At 44.1% G+C, this 23,628-nt stretch overlaps 1 protein-coding gene across 1 annotated transcript in view; it reads left to right on the top strand.

The window, feature by feature from the left end:
- PNPT1 (polyribonucleotide nucleotidyltransferase 1) overlaps positions 1 to 23,628 on the top strand; it is a 42,099-nt gene extending 18,471 nt beyond the window's left edge. Inside the window, exons 14-28 of the mRNA XM_056853398.1 lie at positions 4,892 to 4,962; positions 5,928 to 5,964; positions 7,212 to 7,278; positions 7,362 to 7,451; positions 7,548 to 7,601; positions 9,183 to 9,292; positions 11,103 to 11,174; positions 11,257 to 11,320; positions 12,683 to 12,766; positions 13,537 to 13,620; positions 14,099 to 14,205; positions 14,512 to 14,567; positions 14,984 to 15,062; positions 15,876 to 15,923; positions 23,424 to 23,628. Of these exons, the coding sequence (XP_056709376.1) occupies positions 4,892 to 4,962; positions 5,928 to 5,964; positions 7,212 to 7,278; positions 7,362 to 7,451; positions 7,548 to 7,601; positions 9,183 to 9,292; positions 11,103 to 11,174; positions 11,257 to 11,320; positions 12,683 to 12,766; positions 13,537 to 13,620; positions 14,099 to 14,205; positions 14,512 to 14,567; positions 14,984 to 15,062; positions 15,876 to 15,923; positions 23,424 to 23,579 (1,179 nt within the window). The 3' untranslated portion in view covers positions 23,580 to 23,628. The remainder of the gene's footprint in view (positions 1 to 4,891; positions 4,963 to 5,927; positions 5,965 to 7,211; positions 7,279 to 7,361; positions 7,452 to 7,547; positions 7,602 to 9,182; positions 9,293 to 11,102; positions 11,175 to 11,256; positions 11,321 to 12,682; positions 12,767 to 13,536; positions 13,621 to 14,098; positions 14,206 to 14,511; positions 14,568 to 14,983; positions 15,063 to 15,875; positions 15,924 to 23,423) is intronic.

Genomic DNA, 23,628 nt, shown 5'->3' with positions numbered 1-23,628 from the left:
AAACTTTCCAAGGAGATGCAAGGCCATTGTTCACATTAAGTGTTTGTCAGTCATTGTCATGATTTAATGTTATGGATATGTTACTTACAATTTAATTTTTATCAATAAATAAGATCATTAAGTATGATGTCAAGTTTTATTCAGTGTACCTATAGTTTAATTAAGACTTAAAACTTTAATTAAAGTTTATTAAGTTAATAAACAGTGTACCTACCTATATATTTTAAGTTTAAAAAATTTGGCTCTCAAAAGAAATCTCAATCGTTGTACTGTTGATATTTGGCTCTCTTGACTAATGAGTTTCCCGACCCCTGGTATAGTCCAATGACTATGTGTGTGTTATTTCTTCAGTTATTGTTCCTTATCTTGCTCGAGTTGTTCTTTATTTTGTTTCATTGGATACATCAGGAGCACTAGATGCATGTACTGGCTAGAAGTCTCTAATACTATTATGAAAGAATGCCAGGAAAATCTAGGACTGCATCCACAGAAGACATGTTGGCACCCATGTTGTATATAGTGTTGAAATCCAGAGAGGTGTAAAAAGGTAAAGGTAGTCCCCTGTGCAAGCACCGGGTCATTAGTCAGCCATGGGGTGATATCATATCACAATGTTTACTAGGCAGACTATGTTTATGGGAGTGGTTTGTCATTGCTTTTCCCAGTTTTCTATACTTTACCCCCAGCAAGCTGGGTACTCATTTTATAAACCTTGGAAGGATGGAAGGCTGAGTCAATCTTGAGCTTGCTAACTGAACCCAACTTCCGTCAAGATTCAAACTCAGGTTGTGAGCAGAGCTTTGATTGCATTACTGCTGCTTACCACTATGCACTACTGGGGTATAACAGTTAAAAAGTTGGATGAGAACTCATGGATTCAGCTCCCCATTCAGCCAGGGCACCTACTGGATTACCTTAGGCAGCCACTGTCTCTCTGTCTTACCTGTTGCTGTAAGTGTAAAATAGAGAAAAAGAAATACTGTACATCACCTTGAGTTCCTTGGAGGATAAGCAAGTTAAAAATCTGTTTGGGCATGGCACATGGTATGATATCTTATTAAAGTAATTATGTAAAATTGCTATGGAAATAGAAGACCAGCAAGGGCTCCATCCCTAGTATTGCACAGTGTCACCTGCTGGTTACGTGCTTGTAGGGTGCAAGTTGTGGGCGTAAGATTCAAATTACATGTGACACTTTCTTCCATGATTATTTTAAAGGGGTTTTCCCCCTGTTCCACTGGGGGTCTTTTCGAGATGGAGAATGGTATGTAGGGGAACATTTCTTTAATATTTTCCTTCCCTGCTTTTTTCCTGATCTTAAAAGCAGCTCCTTAACTGCCAGGGTAAAAACAGCTTGGAGATAGGTATTTTCAGTATGCGAGGAAAGGTCACCTCTATCTTTCCTCCATTAAAAAAACAGCCCTGGTGGCTGCATTTGGAAAATTAAAAAAAAAACAAGTGTGTTAATACAACCATGGAAAAATTGTAACTGTAACTTGATCCCCAGATGGGTAACTGTGGGAAACCTGAAAGATGTCAAGAATGACATAGATGAAGTCTTCTGATACTCACTTCAGTGAAGTCACATGTTGACAGCTTCTGGACTGTAGAAGAGAATGTGGCTTTCTAGTTGGGAGGGGATCATACAGAGGAAGAGGAAGAAAGAAACACTCAGAAAGGGCCCATAGATACCCCTGTTGCCAGAGGATATACTTATAGGGGTGCAGGGTTCTTTGTGGGAGGTTTGATACGTAGGAACATAGAGAGGTAGGTTTGTGACAGGCATGTTGAAGTCCTACAGGGATATATTTGCTATAAATATTCTGTTGTAGAAAAGCAGCCATCTTGTAATAGCTAGATTCAAATCCAGTAGTACCTTAGAGAACAACAAGATTTTTGGGGTATGAGTTTTCGAGAGTCAAAGCTCCCTTCGTGAAATACTGATTATGATATGAGCTTTGGTTCTCGAAAGCTCATATCATGAAAATCTTGTTGGTCTGTTAAGATGCTCCTGAACTTTAAACTAACTATTCTACTGCAGACCAACAAGGCTACTCTCTGAAACTATCTTGTGATGGGAGACTGCTGTAGGGGTAATTGTTGGGTACGCTGTGCACTCGGTCATCAGTTAAAATGAATCATGTTGGATAGGGCTTGCATTCATTGATGTGTTTCTTCAATTTGGTACGAAATTATTTTAAAATAAAAGTATTCCATCTCTGCAGAAATAATAGAATTGTATCCAAGTTTCCCTGCATTGAGTGTACTCGAGCGCATATGTTCTGCATTGCTATTAAAAGCGGTGCTGTGTGTGGGACGTGCATGTCAGTGAATGAAAAGACTCATGTGGACGAATTACTTAAAATAGCAACATCTATGAATCAGACCTGCTGCAGCTTAAATTGGAGGGTGGTTTAAAAAAATTGTTTCTGAGGACCTTTTTTAGAGGAATTATGTGTATATCCATTTTAGTGTAACTTGTTCTGGCTGAAACTCAAAACACTTTAAGCAGCACCAGTAACATGCCTAGCTGAAATTGGGGGGAGGGGAGAGCATATCCTTTTTTTGAGAGAGAGAAGATTAGAAGACAGGGAAGTACCGCTTCAGGAATTTACTTAAGGAATTTACTGCCACAAGATGGGCACTAGCTTAGGTTACTTAAAAGGAGGATTTGGGCAGAGGGATGGGAAGCATCAGTAGGCGCTAGCTATATTGCTTAAATAGAACCTGGTTGAGAAGCTGTATGCGTCTCAATGCCAGTTCAGTAGTGGCAAACAGAATGGGAGGGCTATTGCATTCAGACTGTAGGCTTCGTAAAGGCATCTGGCTGGACACAGTTGGAAACAGGATGCTGTGCTAGACAGGACTTCGGTCTGATCCAGCATACCTACACTTTAGATATGCTCATCACCTTTCATTTAGTTTCTTCCCGGAGAAAATGTCTCTGTTTTCTAGTGGGTAAGATCTTCCTTTTTCAACTCCTGAAGCATTCCAGGCTAAGGAGGAATTGTCTGAGACGGTCTTATGTCATAACTCAATAAGTGCATAAAAGCAGCTAGCTTGAGGACTTTTTTCCTGACCCACTTGCACATATGTACCAGTTTAAGTCATTTGGAGGGAGGGGAGGCCGCAAGGTATAGCCCGATCTCATCAGTTCTCGGAAGCTAAGCAGGGTCAGTATTTGGATGGGAGACCTCCAAGGAAAGCTCTGTAGAGGAAGGCAATGGCAAACCACCTCTGCTCTGAAAGCCCCTTGCTGGGACCACCATTAGGGGTGTGCACCCATGTTTACACTATTTTCGAGTTCAGGTTTAATAGACCCAGAAATTTTTGAAAAATCCAGGAAAAGCTGAATATTCAATTCGACTTTCCCCCAAAAAACAAAATTTTCAGGCTAATAAACTCAGACCCGAAAAATACGGGGTGCACAGCTGAAGGCTGGGCTCAGAGTGAGCCCAGCCCTCAGTTCTGCGTCCCCCCCCCCAGTGCAGTCTTCATTTCATCCCTACCTCTGCCAAACTCCCATGTGGAGTTTGGCCAGGGCAGGGAAGAACTGAAAGGTATTGGGGGGCGGGGGGTTCGGTTCAGCTTTAGCTGAAGGCACACCCCTAGTCACCATAAGTCTGTTGTGACTTGACAGCACTGACATGCATAAGTCATCTGGGACTCATCAGCAGCCTCAACCAAAAAGGGAAATCCTCTTCTCCCGGTTGTTGCTGGCTTTGGAGACAGGATTGCAGCTGAGTGGCAGTGTGGTCTTAAGAACATTGACATTATTACAGTATTTAACACTTGCGAGGTGTCGTGTGGAACTTGGTGGGAGACACCAAGAGCAGCCTTGGTGTGCTGCAGTATGGCTTAATGGATAGAGTATTGGTCTTAAACTAAGCAGATCCAGTTTCAAATCCTCACTCAGCCTCTAAGCTTGCAGAGTAACTTTGGGCCAATCGCTGTGTCTAAGCCTAAACTAGCAAGATAGCAACAGCTTGCCAAATGGGGGGATACGGGGGGGGGCACTGTTAATAGGAAAAGATAGCAGCATGTTGGAAATAAAGTTTGTGTGAAGCAAAAGGGAGGAAAAAACATAGGGGAGGTGCTATCACAGGGAGGGGCATTAGGTGCCTCTGAATGCGCCGTATATTAGAACTGGCCCTGTGAATCAGAGTTGCTGCATAGTGAGTTTCCTTTGTCCTCTGGTTCACATCCTCAGCAGTCACAGACATGGGAGAGCGAACTCACAGATGTGGTGACACTGGCTCAGGTGGTGAATTCTAACAGATAATTCACTATCTCCATGGTAACTTGTGAAATTTCCTCCCCAGGGAGATCCTTCTGTCCCCTGGGATCATTTTCTTCCACTAGCTGATGTTGACTTTTTTCTTTTTCCTTGTTTAGTCTGTCTGCAGTAGTAGAAAAGAGCAAGAGTCCAGTAGCACCTTAGTCTTTAATGTGCTACTGGACTTTTGCTCTTTTATATATGTGTGTGTGTGTGTGTGTGTGTGTGTGTGTGCGCGCATGCATGTGTATACACACACACATATAATATACACATACATATATACATATACATATACATATAGGGGGTGTGTGGGTGGGTTTTTAAAGTTAATTTTAATGTCTTTTTGTTTGCCTCCTTGAGGGCCTTAATTGGACAGAAAGGCAGCATGCAGGTATTTTAAATAAAAATAAGTTTAGCATCTAGACCTGTACACATAATGGCGCATAAATCACCTTTGATATGGCCACAAAGCTTTGTGCTCACTTAACTGAATGCGGTATGCTGCCTTATTTGGGTTTTTAAATGTATTTTTGTTGAATTACTGTCACTTAACAAAAGACTTAATCCCCATCAAAATAGCTGTATTTTCATAAAATCTCTCTATTGTTCTAGGTCCTGTGTACAGTTACGTTTGATTCATTGGAATCGAGTGTAAAATCTGATCTTATCACAACAGCTATAAGGTATATGCCATGATCCCTTAGCCACTCTTCTTTTCCCTCCGCCACCCATCTTCTGAATTTGGCTCTGGTTTCATTTTCACCATGTAACTCTTAAAGATTTTGTGTCTATAGTTGATATATATGGCATTTTAATGTTTTAAAAATTATTTGAATCATCCTTTTACTATGTAATCCTTCCATGACTTCTAAATTGTGTTTGTATGTGTATTGAAGTTTACTGAGTGTTTGTATTTGGTGACCAGCCTGAGAGAGTCTAACAAGCCATTGTGCTTTATGGACTACATTGTTGAGAATAAAGTTGAGGACTTTGTGTCTGTGTTCTTAAGGGAAATATCGTTAGTTGGAGCCTAGAAAATAGGCTTACTGAAACATGTTTAAATTTCATGCCCTGACTTTAAAAAATTGAAGCTGTTCATGCCACTTCAAATAACATAAAAATAAAAAAAAACCACAGGAGTGAATCTAGCCAGCTTTCCCTCTTAACCTCGCCCGATATCCCTCCTTACTACAATCCCTGTCACACATAGCTTTTGTCCATTAAGTTCCTGTGATCCCCAACATAGTCTTGTTTTGGTGGTCAAAGTAGACTCTCAGCTCTCAGAATTCTGTAGTTAATCCCAAGTAAGGAGTCATCATAAAACATTATTAAGAGAAGCTAAGGTCTGCAGACCCTGACCTGGATAGCCCAGGGTAATCCGATCTCATCAGATCTTGGAAGCTAAGCAGGGTTGAATCCAGTTAGTATTATGTGCAACAGGGGTCTTCTGAAGAAGTCAAAGAAGTTGCAGGCTTCTGTGGGAGAGATGCTCTCCAAAATGCTTAGGTTGTAGGCCAGGATTACTTCCCCTTCTCTATAGGAGAGCACTTAGCACATTTATGAGAATAGATAGGCTAGGTTAGAGCATTACTAAGGTGTTAAATGTGTTCTTCATTGAGTTCTATGTAACACTTATTTCTTCTTTTAGTGGAATAAAGGAAAAAAACTTCATGCTCCATTACGAGGTATGATTTGCTTCCTGTCACCTAAATTTCCTTTTGAGTATCCATGCTTAATCATTAGGCTTATTTTCAAACCTAGCGTTGATTCTCAGCTGTCTCTAGTATTTATTTATTTTAAGCATTCTCAAGCTCTAGGCAGCTTCTGTTATACTTGAAACTTTCTTCTGGTTGTCTGTGCATATTAAAACAACATTGTGGCAGCAGCAACTGCTATGACAGTATAGTTTATTTTCTTTGTCACTTTCTCTTTCCCAGTCTATGTTTTTGAATTTTCCCTGCACTTGGGCTTGCTCTGTGTGGGAGGGGCCTAATGGTGGCCATTTTGTGGTTGGCTCCACTTCCTGCAGCAGTAATTGTGTTATTGCACCCACCCCCCTGTGTCAGAATGGCATATTGGAAAACTTTTTGGGAGATCTCAGTTTTGGTTTCTAGACAGAAGCACCTTTCATGTTTTTGCAAGGTGGATAGAAAATCCTGAACATTTCTAAACCTTAATTAGACATGAATGTAAATTCCACTGGTACAGTGTGACAGGATATCTGTACATAAATATTATTTGACGTAAAGATGTTCCAGTGGGTCAGTATCTGTTCCTATTTTCACTTAGAATTATGATGTAAGTATTCAGCCTAATCTTAGACAACGTTGAGCTCCAAGTCCAGAGAGAGCCAGTGTGGTGTGGTGGTTAAGAGTGTTGGGCTAGTATCGGGGATACCCAGATTCAAGTCCTGACTCAACCCATGGAAGCTCACTGGGTGACTTTGGAACAGTCATGCTTTCTCAGCCTAGCCTACCTTACAGGGTTGTTGTGAGGATCAAATGGAGGAGAAGAGAACACTATAAGCTGCTTTGAATCCCCATTGGGGAGAAAGGTGGGGTACAAAAGAATTAAATAAGATTGCAGTGAGTCTTGCTGTGCCTGAATCTGTATAGGTTTTGGAGAGGGGGCGTTCTTAAAGGTCAGCTTTTTGATGACGATAGAAATGAATCATTCAAAAACGTGGCTGAAAGTTTTAAGCCAGCTATTTTCCGTCGATGGGGATAACACTTTAAATTACAAAGGGTAGCACATCAATATAGCAACAGAAATGACTAACTGTGTTCTACCATCTACCTATTTTTATCCTTTTGGGTGAGTTTCTCGGTCCTTTGCCTTTAAAGGAATGCTTCCAGTCACAAGATCTCTAATTGCTGGTTCTTTCTTTTTTCCCCTCCCCTCCTCTGTATGTGGAAATGTTGCCTTCCTATAGTTCCCTCCATATGCAACTAACGAAATTGGCAAAATTACCGGTATAAACAGAAGAGAACTTGGTCATGGTGAGTGCAAGCTTAAAGAAGTTTAAATGTGCACAGAAACGCAGAAGTGCTTTTTGTATTCACTATATATTTTCCCATAATAGGTGCACTTGCAGAGAAGGCTTTGAGGCCAGTGGTTCCCCGAGAATTTCCTTTCACAATAAGGGTTACTGCAGAAGTACTGGAATCCAATGGTATTGGCTTTTTTCCTTTTAATTTACTCTTACTGCTGGAAACTCAACCATGGTTAAAGGTGGCTTAAAGTGGACTTTATTACTTTTCTATCGTAGGATCATCATCAATGGCCTCCGCGTGTGGAGGGAGTTTAGCACTGATGGATGCAGGTATGCAGTCCACCAGATTTACAAAAGCAAAAATCATGTTTTCATTTAATTTGTACGGTAGAGGAATTGTCATTTTAGATATGTATTTTATTTTTATTTACGGAATTTTAAAATTTGATTTTTAAAATATGAAGGGGCGTATAATCTGCCTTGAGTCCCAGTGAGAAAGGCAGACTATCAATGCAATAAATAAACCAAAGTACTAAATAAAAAAAAAAACCTAGGGGAAAATAATCAGATTCAGCAACAACAACAAAAGCAGGGCAAGTAAGGACCAGGAAGTCAAAATAGTCATTATTAAAGGTCAACGGGAGTAGAAGAAAATTCACTTCTCTGTAACTGGTGGAGGCAATTGAATTATTCAAAGAAGGGAATTCTAGAGCTTCAGGGCAGCCTTTGAGAAGGTCCTGCTTCATGTAAAGGTTATGAAGCCTGACCGGTTGGTTTTAGAATCTGAAGCAGGGCCTCTCTAGCTGATCTCAGATTATGAGGAGATTCAACTCAGGTTGGAGATCATTTAAAGTTTTTTAGAGCAAAGCCAGCACTCTGAATTTGGTTTCTTATGTTCGGAAACATACTGTTTTAATACCACTGCAGTATGATTCTGCTGGAGTAGGGGCATAAAAATCAGGGGTGGATTTGAATGTTATGGTGACCAGGGAAAGTTCTGGTGGGCCCCCACCTGGGCCAGGCCAGCCCAGGGGCAAGAAGGACAGTTCTTTGCCCTGAGATGGAAGTGCTTGGCTGAGCTCCATGTGGGAGGAGGCACTGAGCTGACTCTTTGAGCGGACTGTGTTCAGTCTCTCTTTCTGCAGCTCTCTTTTAGCCACCCGCTCAGCTGAGCTCCCATTGCGGAAGAGGTGGCCAGTGGGCAGAGTTGAGGCAGATATCCAGCCAGCCAGGAAATCTCAAGTAAAGAGGTTGCCCCGTGCACAGAAGAGCAGCCGCTGTTGTTCCTGGGCTAGCTGGGCCACAAGAGGTCACCACCCCCTTCCCACCTGCGGCCTCCGGGAGGAGGCCACTGGCTTCTCTTTGCTGCCTGTGAGAAGGCTCCGTTGGAGCCCAACCTCCTTGCTACTGCAGTGGCACAGCTCACCTGTGCAAACGGCCAGGCTTGGCTAGAAGCAGATGGAGGAGCAAAGCCGGCTATTCCAAGACTTCCTCAGCCCAAACCAGCTTTTGCCAAAGCTTAGAAATGGATAAAGAAAAAAAATTAAAACCCTCTTTTTGGCGTGTAAAATTGATTAATCTTCCTCACCACCATCACTACCCCATGCATCAGAACCAGGGATCAGTGTTCCTTTCATTCCTGGCTTTTCCCCCATCCTATGCAGTGTGACAGATTTGGAGTTAGCTGAGAAAACAAGGCTCCATTTGTGGGCATGATGGCTGAAACTCCCTGGGTCTCACTCCTCCCTCCCCCCCCCCAATATTGTAGTTTTTCCCTGATGGTGCAGACTGGCTAGGCAGGCTGGCTGGCTCTTTTTCCCAGCTCCATCCTTTGAAAGAAGTGGGGCACTTTTCCAGGGGCATTTTTTTTCTTCACCCTCGTATAAATGCCTGTTTCTCCTTTGCTGTTAGGAGTCCCAATATCATCTGCGGTAGCAGGTGTTGCTGTAGGTTTGATTACGAGGCCTAATCCTGAAAAAAATGGAGACATTGAAGATTATCGCTTGTTAACAGACCTTCTGGTGAGAGTTCCTAGTTATCTGTTTCTCAGTGCTATATGTTCCCAGTGTTTGTTTGTTTATTTTAATCTGTACTCTGCTCTTTGGGAATCCGGGTTCTTCACAAATGTGCCCGGAACTCAGTACTAAAGAGCGTGAATTTTGACCTATGTAAGTGAAGCAAATCTGCACTACTGATGTTGTGTATGCGTGCTTAATTGAGAACAAACTGAACCAGGGATTTTGACGTTGGCCCGTCAGTATGAATAATCACCAGTAGATGTCTATTTGCATTGATCTGAGAGATTTCATAATTACCACTTAATGTGCATAAGTTTCCAACATAACATTTTCTTCCCTTGCCTGGTCATTACATACAGTCAAATTATAAAGGGGGCACCATTACAGAGTCAAAGCAAAGACGAAAAAACGGTGCAGTGGGGAAAGGATTTGGGCTACGTTTCAGGAACATTCTGAGAGACGGTTATTTTGCAGATTGTCTGACAAAGCAGCATGTTAAACAATGGACATTTCCGGGTGAAACATAATAAAAATCAGTTTCCCACTGCACCAACATTTTTATCTTCTCTGCTTTGATTCAGTATGCACAATCCCCAGCTGGCGAATACATACTTGGACTGGACAGTGTACCCAAAATGCTGGCACTGGCCAGTACCACTTGGAGACAGGTGTTACTCCTGTGGTTGCCAGAGTGAAATGTACGTGCAGTCTGGATCTTTCTCTGGCTTCCCCTTCCCACAGCAGCCCTCTAAAACCTCTGAAAAGCCATTGCTGGGTTCATGGGACCCTCATGGGCAAAAAAAAACCCTAATGTACATGGGGGGCTGAATTGAGAAAGGAAATTGGTTGAAATTGCCCCTACCTTTCTCTTGTGCCAAAAGGATATTTGCTCTGCTATCCTTCTGCGAGTCTCTCCTTTGGTACAAGACTATGGCAGGACTTATTTCTTCCTCGTAGCCTTCATGCCAAGTGACTGTTTGGCCAAGCGGTTCCACAACCTCTGACAATACCCTTTCAGGGATCACAGAGGGCTGATGTAGGAACTCAAAAGTGAGGGAAGCTTTGACACACCTGAGTACTTTTTGCTCTTTGGTGCCATAGGATCCATCTCAGTCTCCAAATGACGTTGGGCAAAGTCCAATGTACAGGGTATGCTGGCTAATTAAAGTGTGCATTTTCCAGTGGGAACTGCTGTGGGAAGGCTGGGAAAGACCCACCACTGCAACTGCCTTCTACTCACACAGCCACGGCATCCGGCCTTTTGCATCTTAACTGGGAAATCCCCTGTTCATGCTGTCAGTTTGTGCACATTCTTTGGGTGAGAATGCACCACTATGGGTTTGAATGCTCATTCTGCACTGAACTAAAGTTAACTTTGATATTACTGTAGACATGCAGAGTAATTTCTTTCACATTGCATTGTTACTCCTTCCTTGGCATCCTGGGAGTTCTGATTCTGTAGGGAAGCTACTGATATCTAGCAAAGCTCTCTGGAACCTTGAAGTCAGCTTCAGTTGGTGGTGTTGTTGTACTTGCCTATTGAGTTTTCTCTGACAATCCAGCCGAAGTTAAATGTCATGCCTTTCTCTAGGGATAGTGGAAAGTTATCTGATGGAGTTATTGCAAAGGGAGGGAGGGAGGGAAGATCTCCCCTGTGCATTCTTGTGGGAAGTGTGGGTTTACTGTAAGGAAATCTATTGATTGTAGTAGGATGTCTGTCCATCTAATATGCCTGGAGTGTAGTCTTTTACTTCTGTGGATGTGACCTCTGCAGCTTTTGAAGACAATTGTAATATACTTTTTTGTGTGGTAGGGAATAGAGGATTATCATGGTGATATGGATTTCAAAATGGCTGGGACAAATAAAGGAATAACAGCTTTGCAGGTATCCTCTAATCTCAATTTTCAAATGATTCTCTCCAAAATGATACTGCTGGTATATAAAAATGTTTATTGTGTATTATTAGGCTGACATCAAACTACCAGGGATACCCCTAAAAATTGTAATGGAAGCTATTCAGCAAGCCACTGGTGAGTGCACAATCTGTGGCATTAAATCATTGCCTCATTTCTACACTGTTTTGATTTTTGTTTTATCAAGGGGTGATCAGCCCCTTCAAGAATAGCGTTTATAAAGCCATATACAGATCCACCTTCTTGTCTCTGTCTGGGTTGAGCCATCTCTGATGTTTGGCTGGCATGCCAAACAGGGAGACCTTATAAACAAATAAGAGATGCTCTTGAGAAGCTTCTGTAATACACTAAATTAATTTCAAAAGAGCCCAGATATTTTGTAGCTTATAAAGTAAATCTGCATCTTGAAACTTCATGAAACACCATACCCTGCTAAGCTTACTAGATCTACCCCCCCCCCATTCCTCAGATAGATGAAGCTCCACTATGAAAGAGGAATTATTCATTTTATATGCAGGAGAGCATGTTAGTAAATATATTGGCTCTGTTCATTGAAATAGGCTTGTGATTGACGTCTGAACACCAGTTCATGACTAAAGCTTTATTTTGATGTTCTGCTGACTAAAACATGCAGACCTAGTTCAGATGTGAACACCATATTGTTAATTCAGGCTTGGATGATTTGCTTTGATGACCTCTTATCTCAACCTTAGCCGTGTTTCTTCATCCAGGCAAACCATTCTTTATGGTTAGTGAAGTGTGCCACGCGGCCTGCTTTTTGTTTCTACAAGAGAATGATAGTTCTCTCTCAGTGCTCTTGGGGGAGAGAGCATTTTGCTTCATTTACATGAACTGCAGAAAACACAGGATCTGAAGAAATGAATTCACTGTAATACATCAGAGAGTTTGTGTGTGCAGAACCCATGATTTAAGTGAAGGGAGAAAATGGTGTTTTTAGCCTCGCTGAGTAATACATTTGAATACAAACAATCAATTGAATACAAAGAATCAACCCCTCAAGTGCGCGCGCGCACACACATACACACACACACACACACACAAAGTCATACATATATGTACAGTAACAAATTACTGCCGAAGGCAGACAAGAAAGAAAGTGGAACAGAAGTTCACTACGTTTCATTTCACAGTAGCTATAGCTCTTTCCTGGGGTAGGAGAGGTTTGATGCACTGGAAATAGCGTATGTAGCTGGGGCACAAAATTTGGGTGGATCTAAAATTTGTCTTTCTGGGTTCTTAATAGCCTTGTGAAGCATAAGACTGGAAACAAATCTGCTTTTCCTTTCACAATATGGCTACGCAAAACTGCCTGAAATCCTCACTGGTAAAGCAGTACTAAAGTTTTTCTTGATGAGTCATGTTAAAATCATTACAAAAGTGAGGCAGCTTTTCCTGTAAGTGACAGAAAATGTTAACATGTGTGTGCTATATTTAAACTGGAAATATTTTTCCCCACAGTGGCAAAGAGAGAAATCTTGCAGATTATGAATAAAACCATTGCAAAACCTAGAGCAAGCCGAAAAGAAAATGGACCACTTGTAGGTAATAAACAGAACGCGTACCTAATTTGTATGTATGGGATGTTGGGAAGACCGGGTTCTTTTCAGGCTTGCAAAACTTACTTTTGGACTACAGGAGCTGGTGACAAGGGCACTAGTTGCAGTCCGTAGCTGGCAACACAAACTTGTGTGCTCATGACTTTTTGGCTTATGGCCATTCCCTCTGTTCTTTCCTGTTAGTCTCTGTTTCGCACATAGTGTATACAGGTGTTACTTATACTTTTTTCAGGGAAGAGAAGTGTGAAAGGTAACTTGCCAAGTCTTCTAGATGTATTGTCTCTTTTGGAATGAGCGAAATGCTTTTAAAGATGTTCTACCACTCAAATGGTGGTTTGGAGTGGTGGACTCTGATCTGGAGAACCGGGTTTGATTCCCCACTCCTTGACATGAGCGGCGGAGGCTAATCTGGTGAACTGGATTTGTTTCCCCACTCGTACACACGAAGCCAGCTGGGTAACCTTGGGCCAGTTACACACTCTCAGCCCCACCTACCTCGCAGGGTGTCTGTTGTGGGGAGGGGAAGGGAAGGTGATTGTAAGCCGGTTTGATTCCTCCTTAAGTGGTAGAGAAAGTCGGCATATAAAAACCAACTCTTCTTCTTCTTCTATTTCTGACAGATGGGCTAGTAAAAAATTTTGTGTACTAATAGCTTTCATGAACTAGTTTGTTCTTTGGGAGAGTATTTTAACATGCATACATTACATGTCATTTCATGCATTCACGTGCTTGAGATGTGAACACTCTGCATTTCAGAAACTGTTGAAGTGCCACTATCGAAAAGGGCGAGATTTGTTGGCCCAGGAGGTTACAATTTAAAGAAAATTCAAGCTGAAACTGGTGAGTCTTCTTGCTTGTTATGGATTTAATCACCACATTGAGGGTGAACCAATTTTTTTAAGCCATATGAAGCCTCCCCAAAAATAGAAGAAAGAGCTTCTGCTCTAGTTTATATGGCAGCCCACAGCCAGCACTTGCAGAGTATACTGTAGCACCTAACAGGTCCATCTACATTTCTTCAGCAACTCTACAGTTGTCCAGTTGACTTAGGCCAAAAGAAAGTCGACGCACAGAATTCCATATTGCATCATAACTATCGTGACTAATGGGAGGAACTGATGCTGCAGAAGGAAAGGGATACACCCTCCCTTCTGCTGGGACAGAGATTAGGGCTCTTTTGTGTGTGTACTGGTCTGCTGCCTATTTCAGCTGCTAAAAGAACTCTGCATTAACGTAAATATCTTTTTTAGATGTTACTGTACAAAGAAAGCACATCTGTTGTATTAATTTTAAATTCTACATTCACTTTATTTCAAAGGAGTGACTGTTAGCCAAATAGATGAAGAGACGTTTTCTGTGTTTGCTCCGACCCCAGCTGCTATGCACGAAGCACGAGAATTTATTACTGAAATCTGCAAAGATGATGTAAGGCCGTGTTCTGGTGGTGATGGGTTCATACATTAGGCATAATAATCTTGTGTACTTGTCTGGGCAGGGATCCATTTCTCACATTATAACCATTTACGTTGCCTTAAACCCTTTGGATCAGGGAAGACAATTGCATCTGTGTAAAGTGCATATCACAGAGGGCTTTGGAAATGCCTTTCAGTTTCAAATGGAGAAGTTCAAAATTTCTTGGGTGTGCAGAACCAGTTTTGTTGCTTTTTGGTTCTTGACCAGTACGGCATCTGTGCTCTGAATATGTCTCCACTGTTTTCTGTTTTCCTATAGCAGGAGTATCAGTTGGAATTTGGAGCCATTTATACAGCCACAATAACTGAACTGAGGTGAGTAAAACTCATTTAGTGATCATGTTTACCAATATTTTGTGCTTTTTCACACTGGCCTATCTATTCTGATGGGCAGTGACTCTCCACCATTCATGACCTTAGGCAGTTCATGAGAGGGAGGGCATCTTGGCCATCTTCTGGGCATGGAGTAGGGGTCACTGGGGTGTGTGGGGGAGGTAGTTGTGAATTTCCTGCATTGTGCAAGGGGTTCGACTAGATGACCCTGGTGGTCCCTTCCAACTCTATGATTCTATGTCTGTCCCACCACCTGCCATTTGAGATCTTATGACTACAGATGCTAGGATTTCAATTTGGGACCTTCACCATGCTGAGCATATTCTTGATCACTGAGCTGTGTTCCCTGATCAGAATGTGATGAAATAGTACAAGTTTCTTTTTTTCTTTTGGTGCAGAGATATTGGAGTGATGGTTAAATTGTACCCAAACATGACTCCAGTTCTCCTTCACAACTCTCAGCTGGATCAAAGAAAGGTATATATTTTTTCTTCCAGCCAAACAGTGGCAAAGTAATCCTGTTGTTGTGTTTTTCAATTGTTATGGCTGGGGAAATGGTGTTAAATGGTGTAATTTGTGCAGAAAGTCAAAAAGCCTTACTTCCTTTAAAATGCTTGTTAGATGGTGTTTGCTGAGACAAGCCTGTTCCTGGTGGATGCTAGTCTTGCCTCACTGAAGCAGCATCTTGAGCAGGTGTGGGAGAGGAAGGTTCATGTGGGAATAGATGCTCCTTTATGTCATCTAGGTTGTTTGTGTTTGTCAGCCATTGTTTTATCAGTGATAAATGGTTATGTAGTTCATCAGAGTTGAGTCTGTTACCTCTGCTTGCCTGTAAGGATTGAACTACTTGCGTTTGAAGATAATAGCCAGAATCCCTAGAATGCTGAAAACTGTTCAGTTATTTACTTCAGTTATACCCCAGCTTTTTCCCCAAGGGGGACCCTAAGTGGCTTACATCTTCCCCCTCCTCCATTTTATTCTCATAACAACCCTTTGAGGTTAGGATAAGAGTGTAGGGTTGGCCCAATAAGCTTCCATGGCAGAGTGGGGATTCAGACTTGGGTATCCCACATCCTAGTCCAACATTCTTACATAAGCTTACATAAGACAGATCTTTTCGTAATAGACTTAGTGAATTTTGCCATTGCATGCTAATACCAGGAAGACCAGAGATTGAAAGTTCAGGCATGAATTCACTCTTTACCAGGATTGAGCTTTTCAATATCAATCAAGCTGAAAATTTTCCTAAACTGTACAAACAAAGTTACTGATGGGACCATTCTGTTTTAGATCAAGCATCCTAGTGCTCTTGGATTAGAGGTCGACCAAGAAATCCAGGTAGCTTTTCTTTACCTTTGTAATATATGAAAAACAACTAGCTAGCTTTTTAACAGTTCATGGAGGTTGTTGTGGGTTAGATCTACCACTGGTTTCTGCCATTGCAAAGGCTCTTCCATTGGTGGTAGGAGGGTTTTCTCATTTCCCTCATTACTGTAGACCTCAATACTGCTTCTAGCACTGTTTCTTAGGGGTCCCTTGAAGTTAAGGCAGGGTTTCAGTGGTCACAGTGGGCCACAGCAAGGGGGAAAAGCGATGCAAACAGAGCAGAACTTACAGATTGTTGGATTCAGTTCTGTGTAACTATGTGTCACACAATGGGCACAATCCAGACTGATGCACTTTTGCTTTTGATGTGTTGGGGCTTTTAATGAATCAGTAATTAGTACTCTGGTACATTATTCTTGATGTTCATGCATTGCTTCTGTGATGCATGTACAGAGTTGAGTTGGGGTTGCATGAGACAAGTATATGCCTTTTGGACAGTTTCCTTCTTCTCTGATGACTTTCTAGCTTTACTGTTGGCTTGTTTTTGCATTTTTCTTCTCACTGAAGAGGACGAATCTATGTCTGAGACATAGCACTTCAGATGGAGCCACAGGATTCAGTGCAGTGCAAATCCATGCACAATAGAAAGCTAGTACGTCAGGGAGAAGGCAAACCTTCTGACTGCGGGGAGTTGTATCATGAAGGAGCATTCAATCATACAGAATGCTCCTTGCAGTCTGAAGTGGTGTACAGCTCAGGCAGTGGTATACCACTTCAGTAAGAACTAAAGTGGAAACTTTTTTGGCAATGTAATTGTAACAATCAAATATCAGGGTCTGGATCCAGTGGCTAGAATATAAAACTGAAAAGTGGGTTGTAAATAAGCATCCACAGAGCTATGCCTTCACCAGATTTTCCTTGTCTGACCAGAGTCATTACCTTACTAACAGAAAACAATGAAGACCCCCATACATATGCAGAATTAGGTTTCTTAGGCTGCATCCACATCCTCTGCTTTGGCTTCCAAACTGCTGCAAGATTTTTGTTTTTGGAGCATTCAAATCCAACTGTCCACTTTCCAGGATTTCCCTTTCCTCAGTACATTCTCAGACCTTGTGTGATATACTCTTTCTGGAAAGAACAAAGTCCAAGCGCATGAGCAAGCCATCTGGGCGGAAAAGTCCACTTTTTAGAAGGTCCCACCCACATCAGCACTATTTTCCTTGCCTCCACACCCCCCCACATCAATCATTTCAACCATGTCACCAGGATTGTTGTTTATTTCGATTTTGCAATCAAAAGGGCTAGATACTTTTTTTAAAAATGAAGGCTGCAAATCCAGAGGAAGCGACAATAGATTGCTATAACATTATTGTGCTACTGTGCAATTGTTTTTTGCTATCAAGTCACAACTGATTTATGGCGACCCCATGGGATTTTCAAGGCAAGAGACATTCAGTGGTGGTTTGCCATTGCCTGCCTCCGTGTCACGACCCTGGTATTCCTTGGAGATCTGCCATCCAAATACTTGCCAGGGTCAAGGCTGGGAATGTGTGACTGGCCCAAGGTCACCCAACATGTTTTCATGGCAGAGTGGGGATTTGAACCTGGTTTTCCCAGATTCTAGTCCGAACCGTAACCACTACACCATGCTAGCTCTACTGTGCAGTAGCAATTACTGATTTTAGGAAGGGCCACCCAAAAAAGTCCTTTTATGGTGCAGCAGGGGGGAAAGGAAGAGGAAATGGCCACTGATGGAAGAAAGTGTGCATGTTTCTCAAGTAGACTCTCCATTGCCCCGTGCAAATGCCACTGCATTTGCAGAGGTGGTGACAGGGAAATGGTGAATCCTCACCTTACTGTTGCAACCTTAGTTGAAAGAAAGAAGATACCTTCACATTTCAGGGGTTTCAATCAGTCCCCAGGTGTCCTGTTTCTAGCTTCCCTGAGCATCTGTTACACTTATTCTATTAACAGTGTGTATCTTTAATTCATCTGCGTGGCTTCTATGCAGTCCCACATTGGGGACGGCGCAGGCCAGCCACGGATAAGATTTGTCAGCTTCTAGCAGAATCTAAGAGAGTGCTCCCCCTCCCCTTGGGGCATGCAATCTTCCCGCCCCTCGGTCACATGACCTAAGGGGGAGGGAGCACTCTTCCCTCCAGTTCTCTTTCTGCCACCACGGAGAGAGAACGTGTTAGCTTTGTCTCTAGCCATGGAGCCCAAGAAAGCTCCACTTTTCAAGAAATGTACCTCCTGTGGTACCAAGGTGGCGAAGAATGATCCTCACCTTGAATGCCTCCTTTGTTTGGGGAAAGGCCATATTCCTGCAACTTGTAAAAGTTGCTCCAAACTCACCAACAAGGTCTTGAGGGTTCGGTCGACTCGCCTGCTCTCTCATCTTTATAAGGAGTCTCTTCGTCCACGAGGTCAATCTGCTGAGCCTGGTCCTTCGACCGGTAAGCCTCAATCCGAAGCGGGTCCCCCAACAAAAAAAAACCCAAGCGGGGTGGCCCCTCTAAGAAGCCCTCGTCAGTCATTGTTCGTCCGGCAAAGTTAGTTGCTCCGGGTTCGCAAGATGGCCGTGGCCGCAGCTCTTCGTGCCATGCGTCCCGCTCCAGATCGCCTCGGCGCCAATCACCTTCGCATTCGCCAAAGTCTCTTCGACGCCGATCACCCTCGGCTTCTCCTCGACGCCGATCTCAAACCAAAGCGTCTCACCCATCGGTGTCGCTCGCCTCCGAAGTAGCTGCGCAGCAGCCCATTACCATCGAGGATTCGCCTCCTCATTCCCTGGCTACCCCCTCGGTTCCGTGTCCGAGCAGGGCCCAGGCAGACTCGGCTGAGTTCAAACAGCACCTCCTTCACCTCTACAAAGATGTGGCTCCGGTGCTTACAAAGTCCCCACGGCCTGATGATAAAGGGCCTTGGGCAGAACCTGCAGAGCTCTAGGTCAGTGCCGATCAACCACCCCCTCCTGTGAGCGCTCAACAAGACTCCCAGCAGTCTGTCGAAAAGAACCAAGTGGAGTCTCCGAAAGGTTTGTCTCATCTCGAACCTGGCCAACGGCCTTGGCGTTGATCAACTTCTCGACGCCACTCTCAAACTCCGGCCTCGTCCAGATCCAGTCGGCGTCAGTCAAATTTGCGCCATCGCCGCCCTACCCATTGAAGCCAATATCCTACTTCTTCTGTCTACTCAGATTCTTTGGTCGACCGTCGTCGTCGCCGTCACTCCCGTTCACGTTCGCCTTCCGAAGGCTCTCGTCGGTGTTGACACACGCCGTCTCGCCACAAGGATTCCATCTGTCCAAGGCAAGCGTCACTTCACAAGCCTCCTCTGTCCAGGTCTCTTTCTATGTCAAGGGACACTGATCCATCCGAATATGCCTCCTTCTCTCCTGATGAGGAGAGGAATCCCGCGCTTCAGTTCCCTCACCCGAGGACACTGTCGGGGACTCTAAACCAGTTTCTCCTACGGGGGACGTTCGCTTACACGTGGAACAATTAATCCGCATGGCGAAAGCTCTTAAAATTAATTTTAAACCAGAGGATTCCGGTCCTATCGATGATATAATGGATATTCTCCATAACCCTGATGTAGGCCCTGTGGCCCTCCCTATGATAAAAGTGGTCCGTACCAACTGGGCTAAGCCTGCCTCAGTCCCCTCTTCCACCAAAAGAGTAGAGAATCTATATAAGATTCGCAAAGAAGGTGGAGAATTCCTCTACCAGCATCCCCCTCCTATTCCGTTATAGTGGAGGCTTTGCCTGGTAAATATAGGTTAGGAGCACATTCCTCTCCACAGGATAGAGAGGGTCGCAAACCGGATACCCTTGCTAGGAAAATTTATACCTCTAGTGCGGTAGGCCTCCGCATTTCCAACTTCCTTGCTGTCATGGCCAGATATCAGTGCTCCCTTTGGGATCGTGTATCCCCTCAAATTTCCATCCTTCCTGACGACCAGCGCCCTTCGGCAGTAGCCATTCAGTCCGAGGGCATGTCTTTAGCAAGGCAGCAGCTCACGGCAGCACGCCATGTGGCGGACTCGTCCAGTAAAGCCATTGCTTCCGCCATAGTCACCGCAGACACGCTTGGTTGCGTCAATCTGCACTCCCCTATGATACTAGGGCACGTATCGAAGACCTTCCGTTTGAAGGGACGTCCCTTTTTAGCGACCAAACAGATTCCTTTCTGGATCGCTTGAAAAAGAATAAGACAAATGCAAAGTCTCTAGGGATTGCCCCTCAGGCGCCTGATTTCAAGCGGCGTTATTTTGGCCGACCAACCAACCTTCCCGCCCATACCATTTTCAAGGGTCTTTCACACAACTTTCATTCCGCCCTCCCTTTCCTCGCCCTCAGAACGAAAGGAAGTTCCAAAACAAACCTAGGGTTCGCAAAGGCCCCAGAGGGTCTCCGGGCCATTTCAACAAACCGAAACAGGTATGACTAGACGTGTTCGTTATTTTTCGTGATAGCCTGTCTGGTTTCTTCCATGCTTGGTTTGCAATTACCAGTGATGTATGGGTTCTGCAAATAATAAATGTCGGTTACTTCATAAAGTTTCTTACGTTACCTCCACATAGGCCCTTTGCCCGCTCTCTGTCACCGGCCCCTGATCTACTTGTTCAAGAGGTTGACAGTCTCATCTCTAAGGGGGCTATTTCAGAGGTTCCATCTGCCGACCAGAACCGCGGGTTTTACTCCCGCTTTTTTCTTGTGGATAAAAAGGGGGGAAGCGCCCTATCCTGGATCTCCAGGACCTTAATGCCTTTATTAAGACCAGAAAACTTCGTATGCTCTCGCTCCCAGAAGTGCTTCCCCTCCTGGACAGGCACATATGGTTCGCGGTGCTAGATCTCCGCAATGCTTACTTCCACATCACGATTCACACAGAGTGTCGCCAATACCTGAGGTTTGAATGTAACGGAAAATGTTACCAGTACAATGCGTTACCCTTTGGGTTATCTACTGCCCCCAGGACCTTTACAAAGTGCCTCGCAGTTGTGGTAGCTCACCTTGCCCTGAAGGGTTGTGTAATATGATTGGTTAATCGTGGGTCCTTGTCAATCACAGTTGGCCACACAAGTGGATTTAGTCCTTAATAATCTGGGTCTTTTAGTTCATTTTTCCAAGTCCAAACTCGTCCATGCACAGGTAAAGACCTTCATTGGAGCACGATTGGATGCCGAACAAGCCAGGCCTTCCTCCCTGTTCAAAGAGGTTGTGCCATCCAAAAATTGGTGGCCAAGTTCACTAAGAAACGCTTTCAGACAGCCTACCATATACAGCAGTTTTTAGGCCTCATGGCCTCCACCACGGCTGTGGTGGAGTTTCCACGACTTCGTATGCACCCGCTCCAAAATTGGTTCCTCCGGGCGTTCAGGCTCAATGTCGACTCCCAGTACAAACGCCTATCCATCCCCAGATATGTCATTGCTTCCCTGCAGTGGTAGGCGTATGACATCAACATCCTCTCAGGTGTCCCCTTTCATTGTCCTTTCCCTGAGAGGTACTTGTTCACAGATGCTTCCCTTTCTGGATGGGGTGCTCATTGTGGTAGCCTTACGTCACGGGGTACATGGTCACATTTAGAATCCCGGTTGCACATAAATTTATTAGAGCTTCTTGCCATCCTTCTCGCTCTGTCTTCATTTGCAGGGCACCTGGACGGTCATCACATTCAGATCGCTACGGACAGCTCCACCGCCCAGTATTATATAAACAAGCAGGGCAGCACAGGGTCTGTTTCGCTCTCCAAAGAGGCCAGCGACATTTGGGAATGGGCCATAGCTCATCACACTACTCTCGTAGCAATTCACATCGCAGGCAAGAGCAACACGTTAGCGGACGCTCTGAGTCGCCTTCCCAATCAAACGCACGAGCTCACCTTAAGCGACAATATCTCCACCAAATATTCCGACAGTGGGGTTACCCACAAGTAGACCGTTTTGCAACACACCTCAACTCCGTGTGCGGCAGGTTTTATTCGAGGGCCGTTGGGGGATGCATTTCAGACTATTTGGAACGGGGCTCTCTTTTATCTCTTTCCCCCATTCCCTCTACTTCACAAGGTCCTAGCCAAGTTGAACCATGACAAGACAGATGCCATCATTGTCACTGCCTTTTGGCCCAGGAGGTCGTGGTTCGCAGTGCTCATGTCACTTGCGCAAGGGAACTACATCCTTCTCCCGAAGGATCCCTCCCACTCCCCCCCAGACCTGCAACTCGCTGCCTGGAGGGTGCGGCCGCAGGGCAGTGGTCTGACAGGGTAGCTAAGGTCTTATTGCACTCCTTAAAGTCCTCCACGAGACAATCTTATGACGCAAAATAGAGACATTTTTCTGATTGGGCTAAAGTCAAAGATGTTTCGCCAATTACTTGCCCACTGTCTGTTGTGTTTGATTATCTGCTAACCCTCAAAGATTTATCTAATTCATCCATTAAAGTTTATTTAGCCGCAATTTTGGCTTTTCACCCAGATATCGAAAGCTCTCTTTTTTACCCAAGGTTGTATCAGCCTTCCACCTTACCCAGGACATTGTCCTACCGGTTTTTTCCCCTCACCCATCCTCAGATGCTGATAGGGCGTTACACTCCCTCGATGTCCGAAGAACCCTCCTTTTTTACATTAAGAGGTCTCAGAACTTTCGTAAGGACGATAACCTTTTTGTTTGCTTCGGGGGACACCGTAAAGGTTGTCGTGCTTTTCCTCAGACTCTCTCGAGGTGGATCACGTCCACCATCAAATTGGCCTACGATCGTGCTCACTAAGAATGCCCTCCTATGATTAAAGCACACTCTACCAGAGCATATGCGGCCTCCATCACCTTTTCTTCAAAGATAGATCTCTGGGACATCTGTAAGGCTGCCACCTGGTCCACGCCCTCCACGTTTATGAACACTACGCTGTGGATGTGGACTCTGCGAGAGATGCAGCCGTGGGACGTGCCGTACTGCAGTCTTTATTTCGGTGACTGTCCCACACCCACCGTTCTGGTAAGCGAGCTTGCTACTCTCCTAATGTGTGACTGCATAGAAGCCACGCAGATTAAAAACAGAGTTTCACTTACCTGTAACTGTTGTTCATCTGGTGGATCTTCTATGCAGGCACACATCCCTCCCTCCTTCCCCGCTGTGGGACCTCTCCGCTAGACCAGTGGTTGGTTCCGTGGCGGCAGGTTGGAGAACTGGAGGGAAGAGTGCTCCCTCCCCCTTGGGTCATGTGACCGAGGGGCGGGAAGATTGCATGCTCCAAGGGAAGGGGGAGCACTCTCTTAGATTTTGCTAGAAGCTGACAAATCTTATCCGTGGCTGGCCTGTGCCTGCGCAGTCCCCAATGTGTGTCTGCATAGAAGATCCACCAGATGAACAACAGTTACAGGTAAATTAAACTCTGTTTTTCTTCCCCACCTTAATTTCAAGGCAAATTTATCTTTCAATTTTTATATTGAATTCTCACACTGTTTTGCTATGTGCTGATATCAACCTTATTTCTTCTTGTGAACAGGTAAAATACTTTGGTCGTGACCCAACCGATGGCAGAATGAGGCTTTCGCGGAAAGTGCTTCAGTCTCCGGCTACATCTGTTGTTAAGACACTAAGTGACAAAAATAGTATAGTAATGGGAAGTGCTATCCCAGAGTCTGCTAGCTCGCCATCATAGCAACTTCTGAAACCCCAGGAACTCCTATGGACTTATCAGTACTGTGATT

This window comes from Euleptes europaea, chromosome 7 (assembly GCF_029931775.1).
Source record: "Euleptes europaea isolate rEulEur1 chromosome 7, rEulEur1.hap1, whole genome shotgun sequence".
Classification (NCBI taxonomy): domain Eukaryota; kingdom Metazoa; phylum Chordata; class Lepidosauria; order Squamata; family Sphaerodactylidae; genus Euleptes; species Euleptes europaea.
Note: the sequence above shows the minus strand (reverse complement) of the source record. Positions and strands in the feature narration are given on the sequence as shown.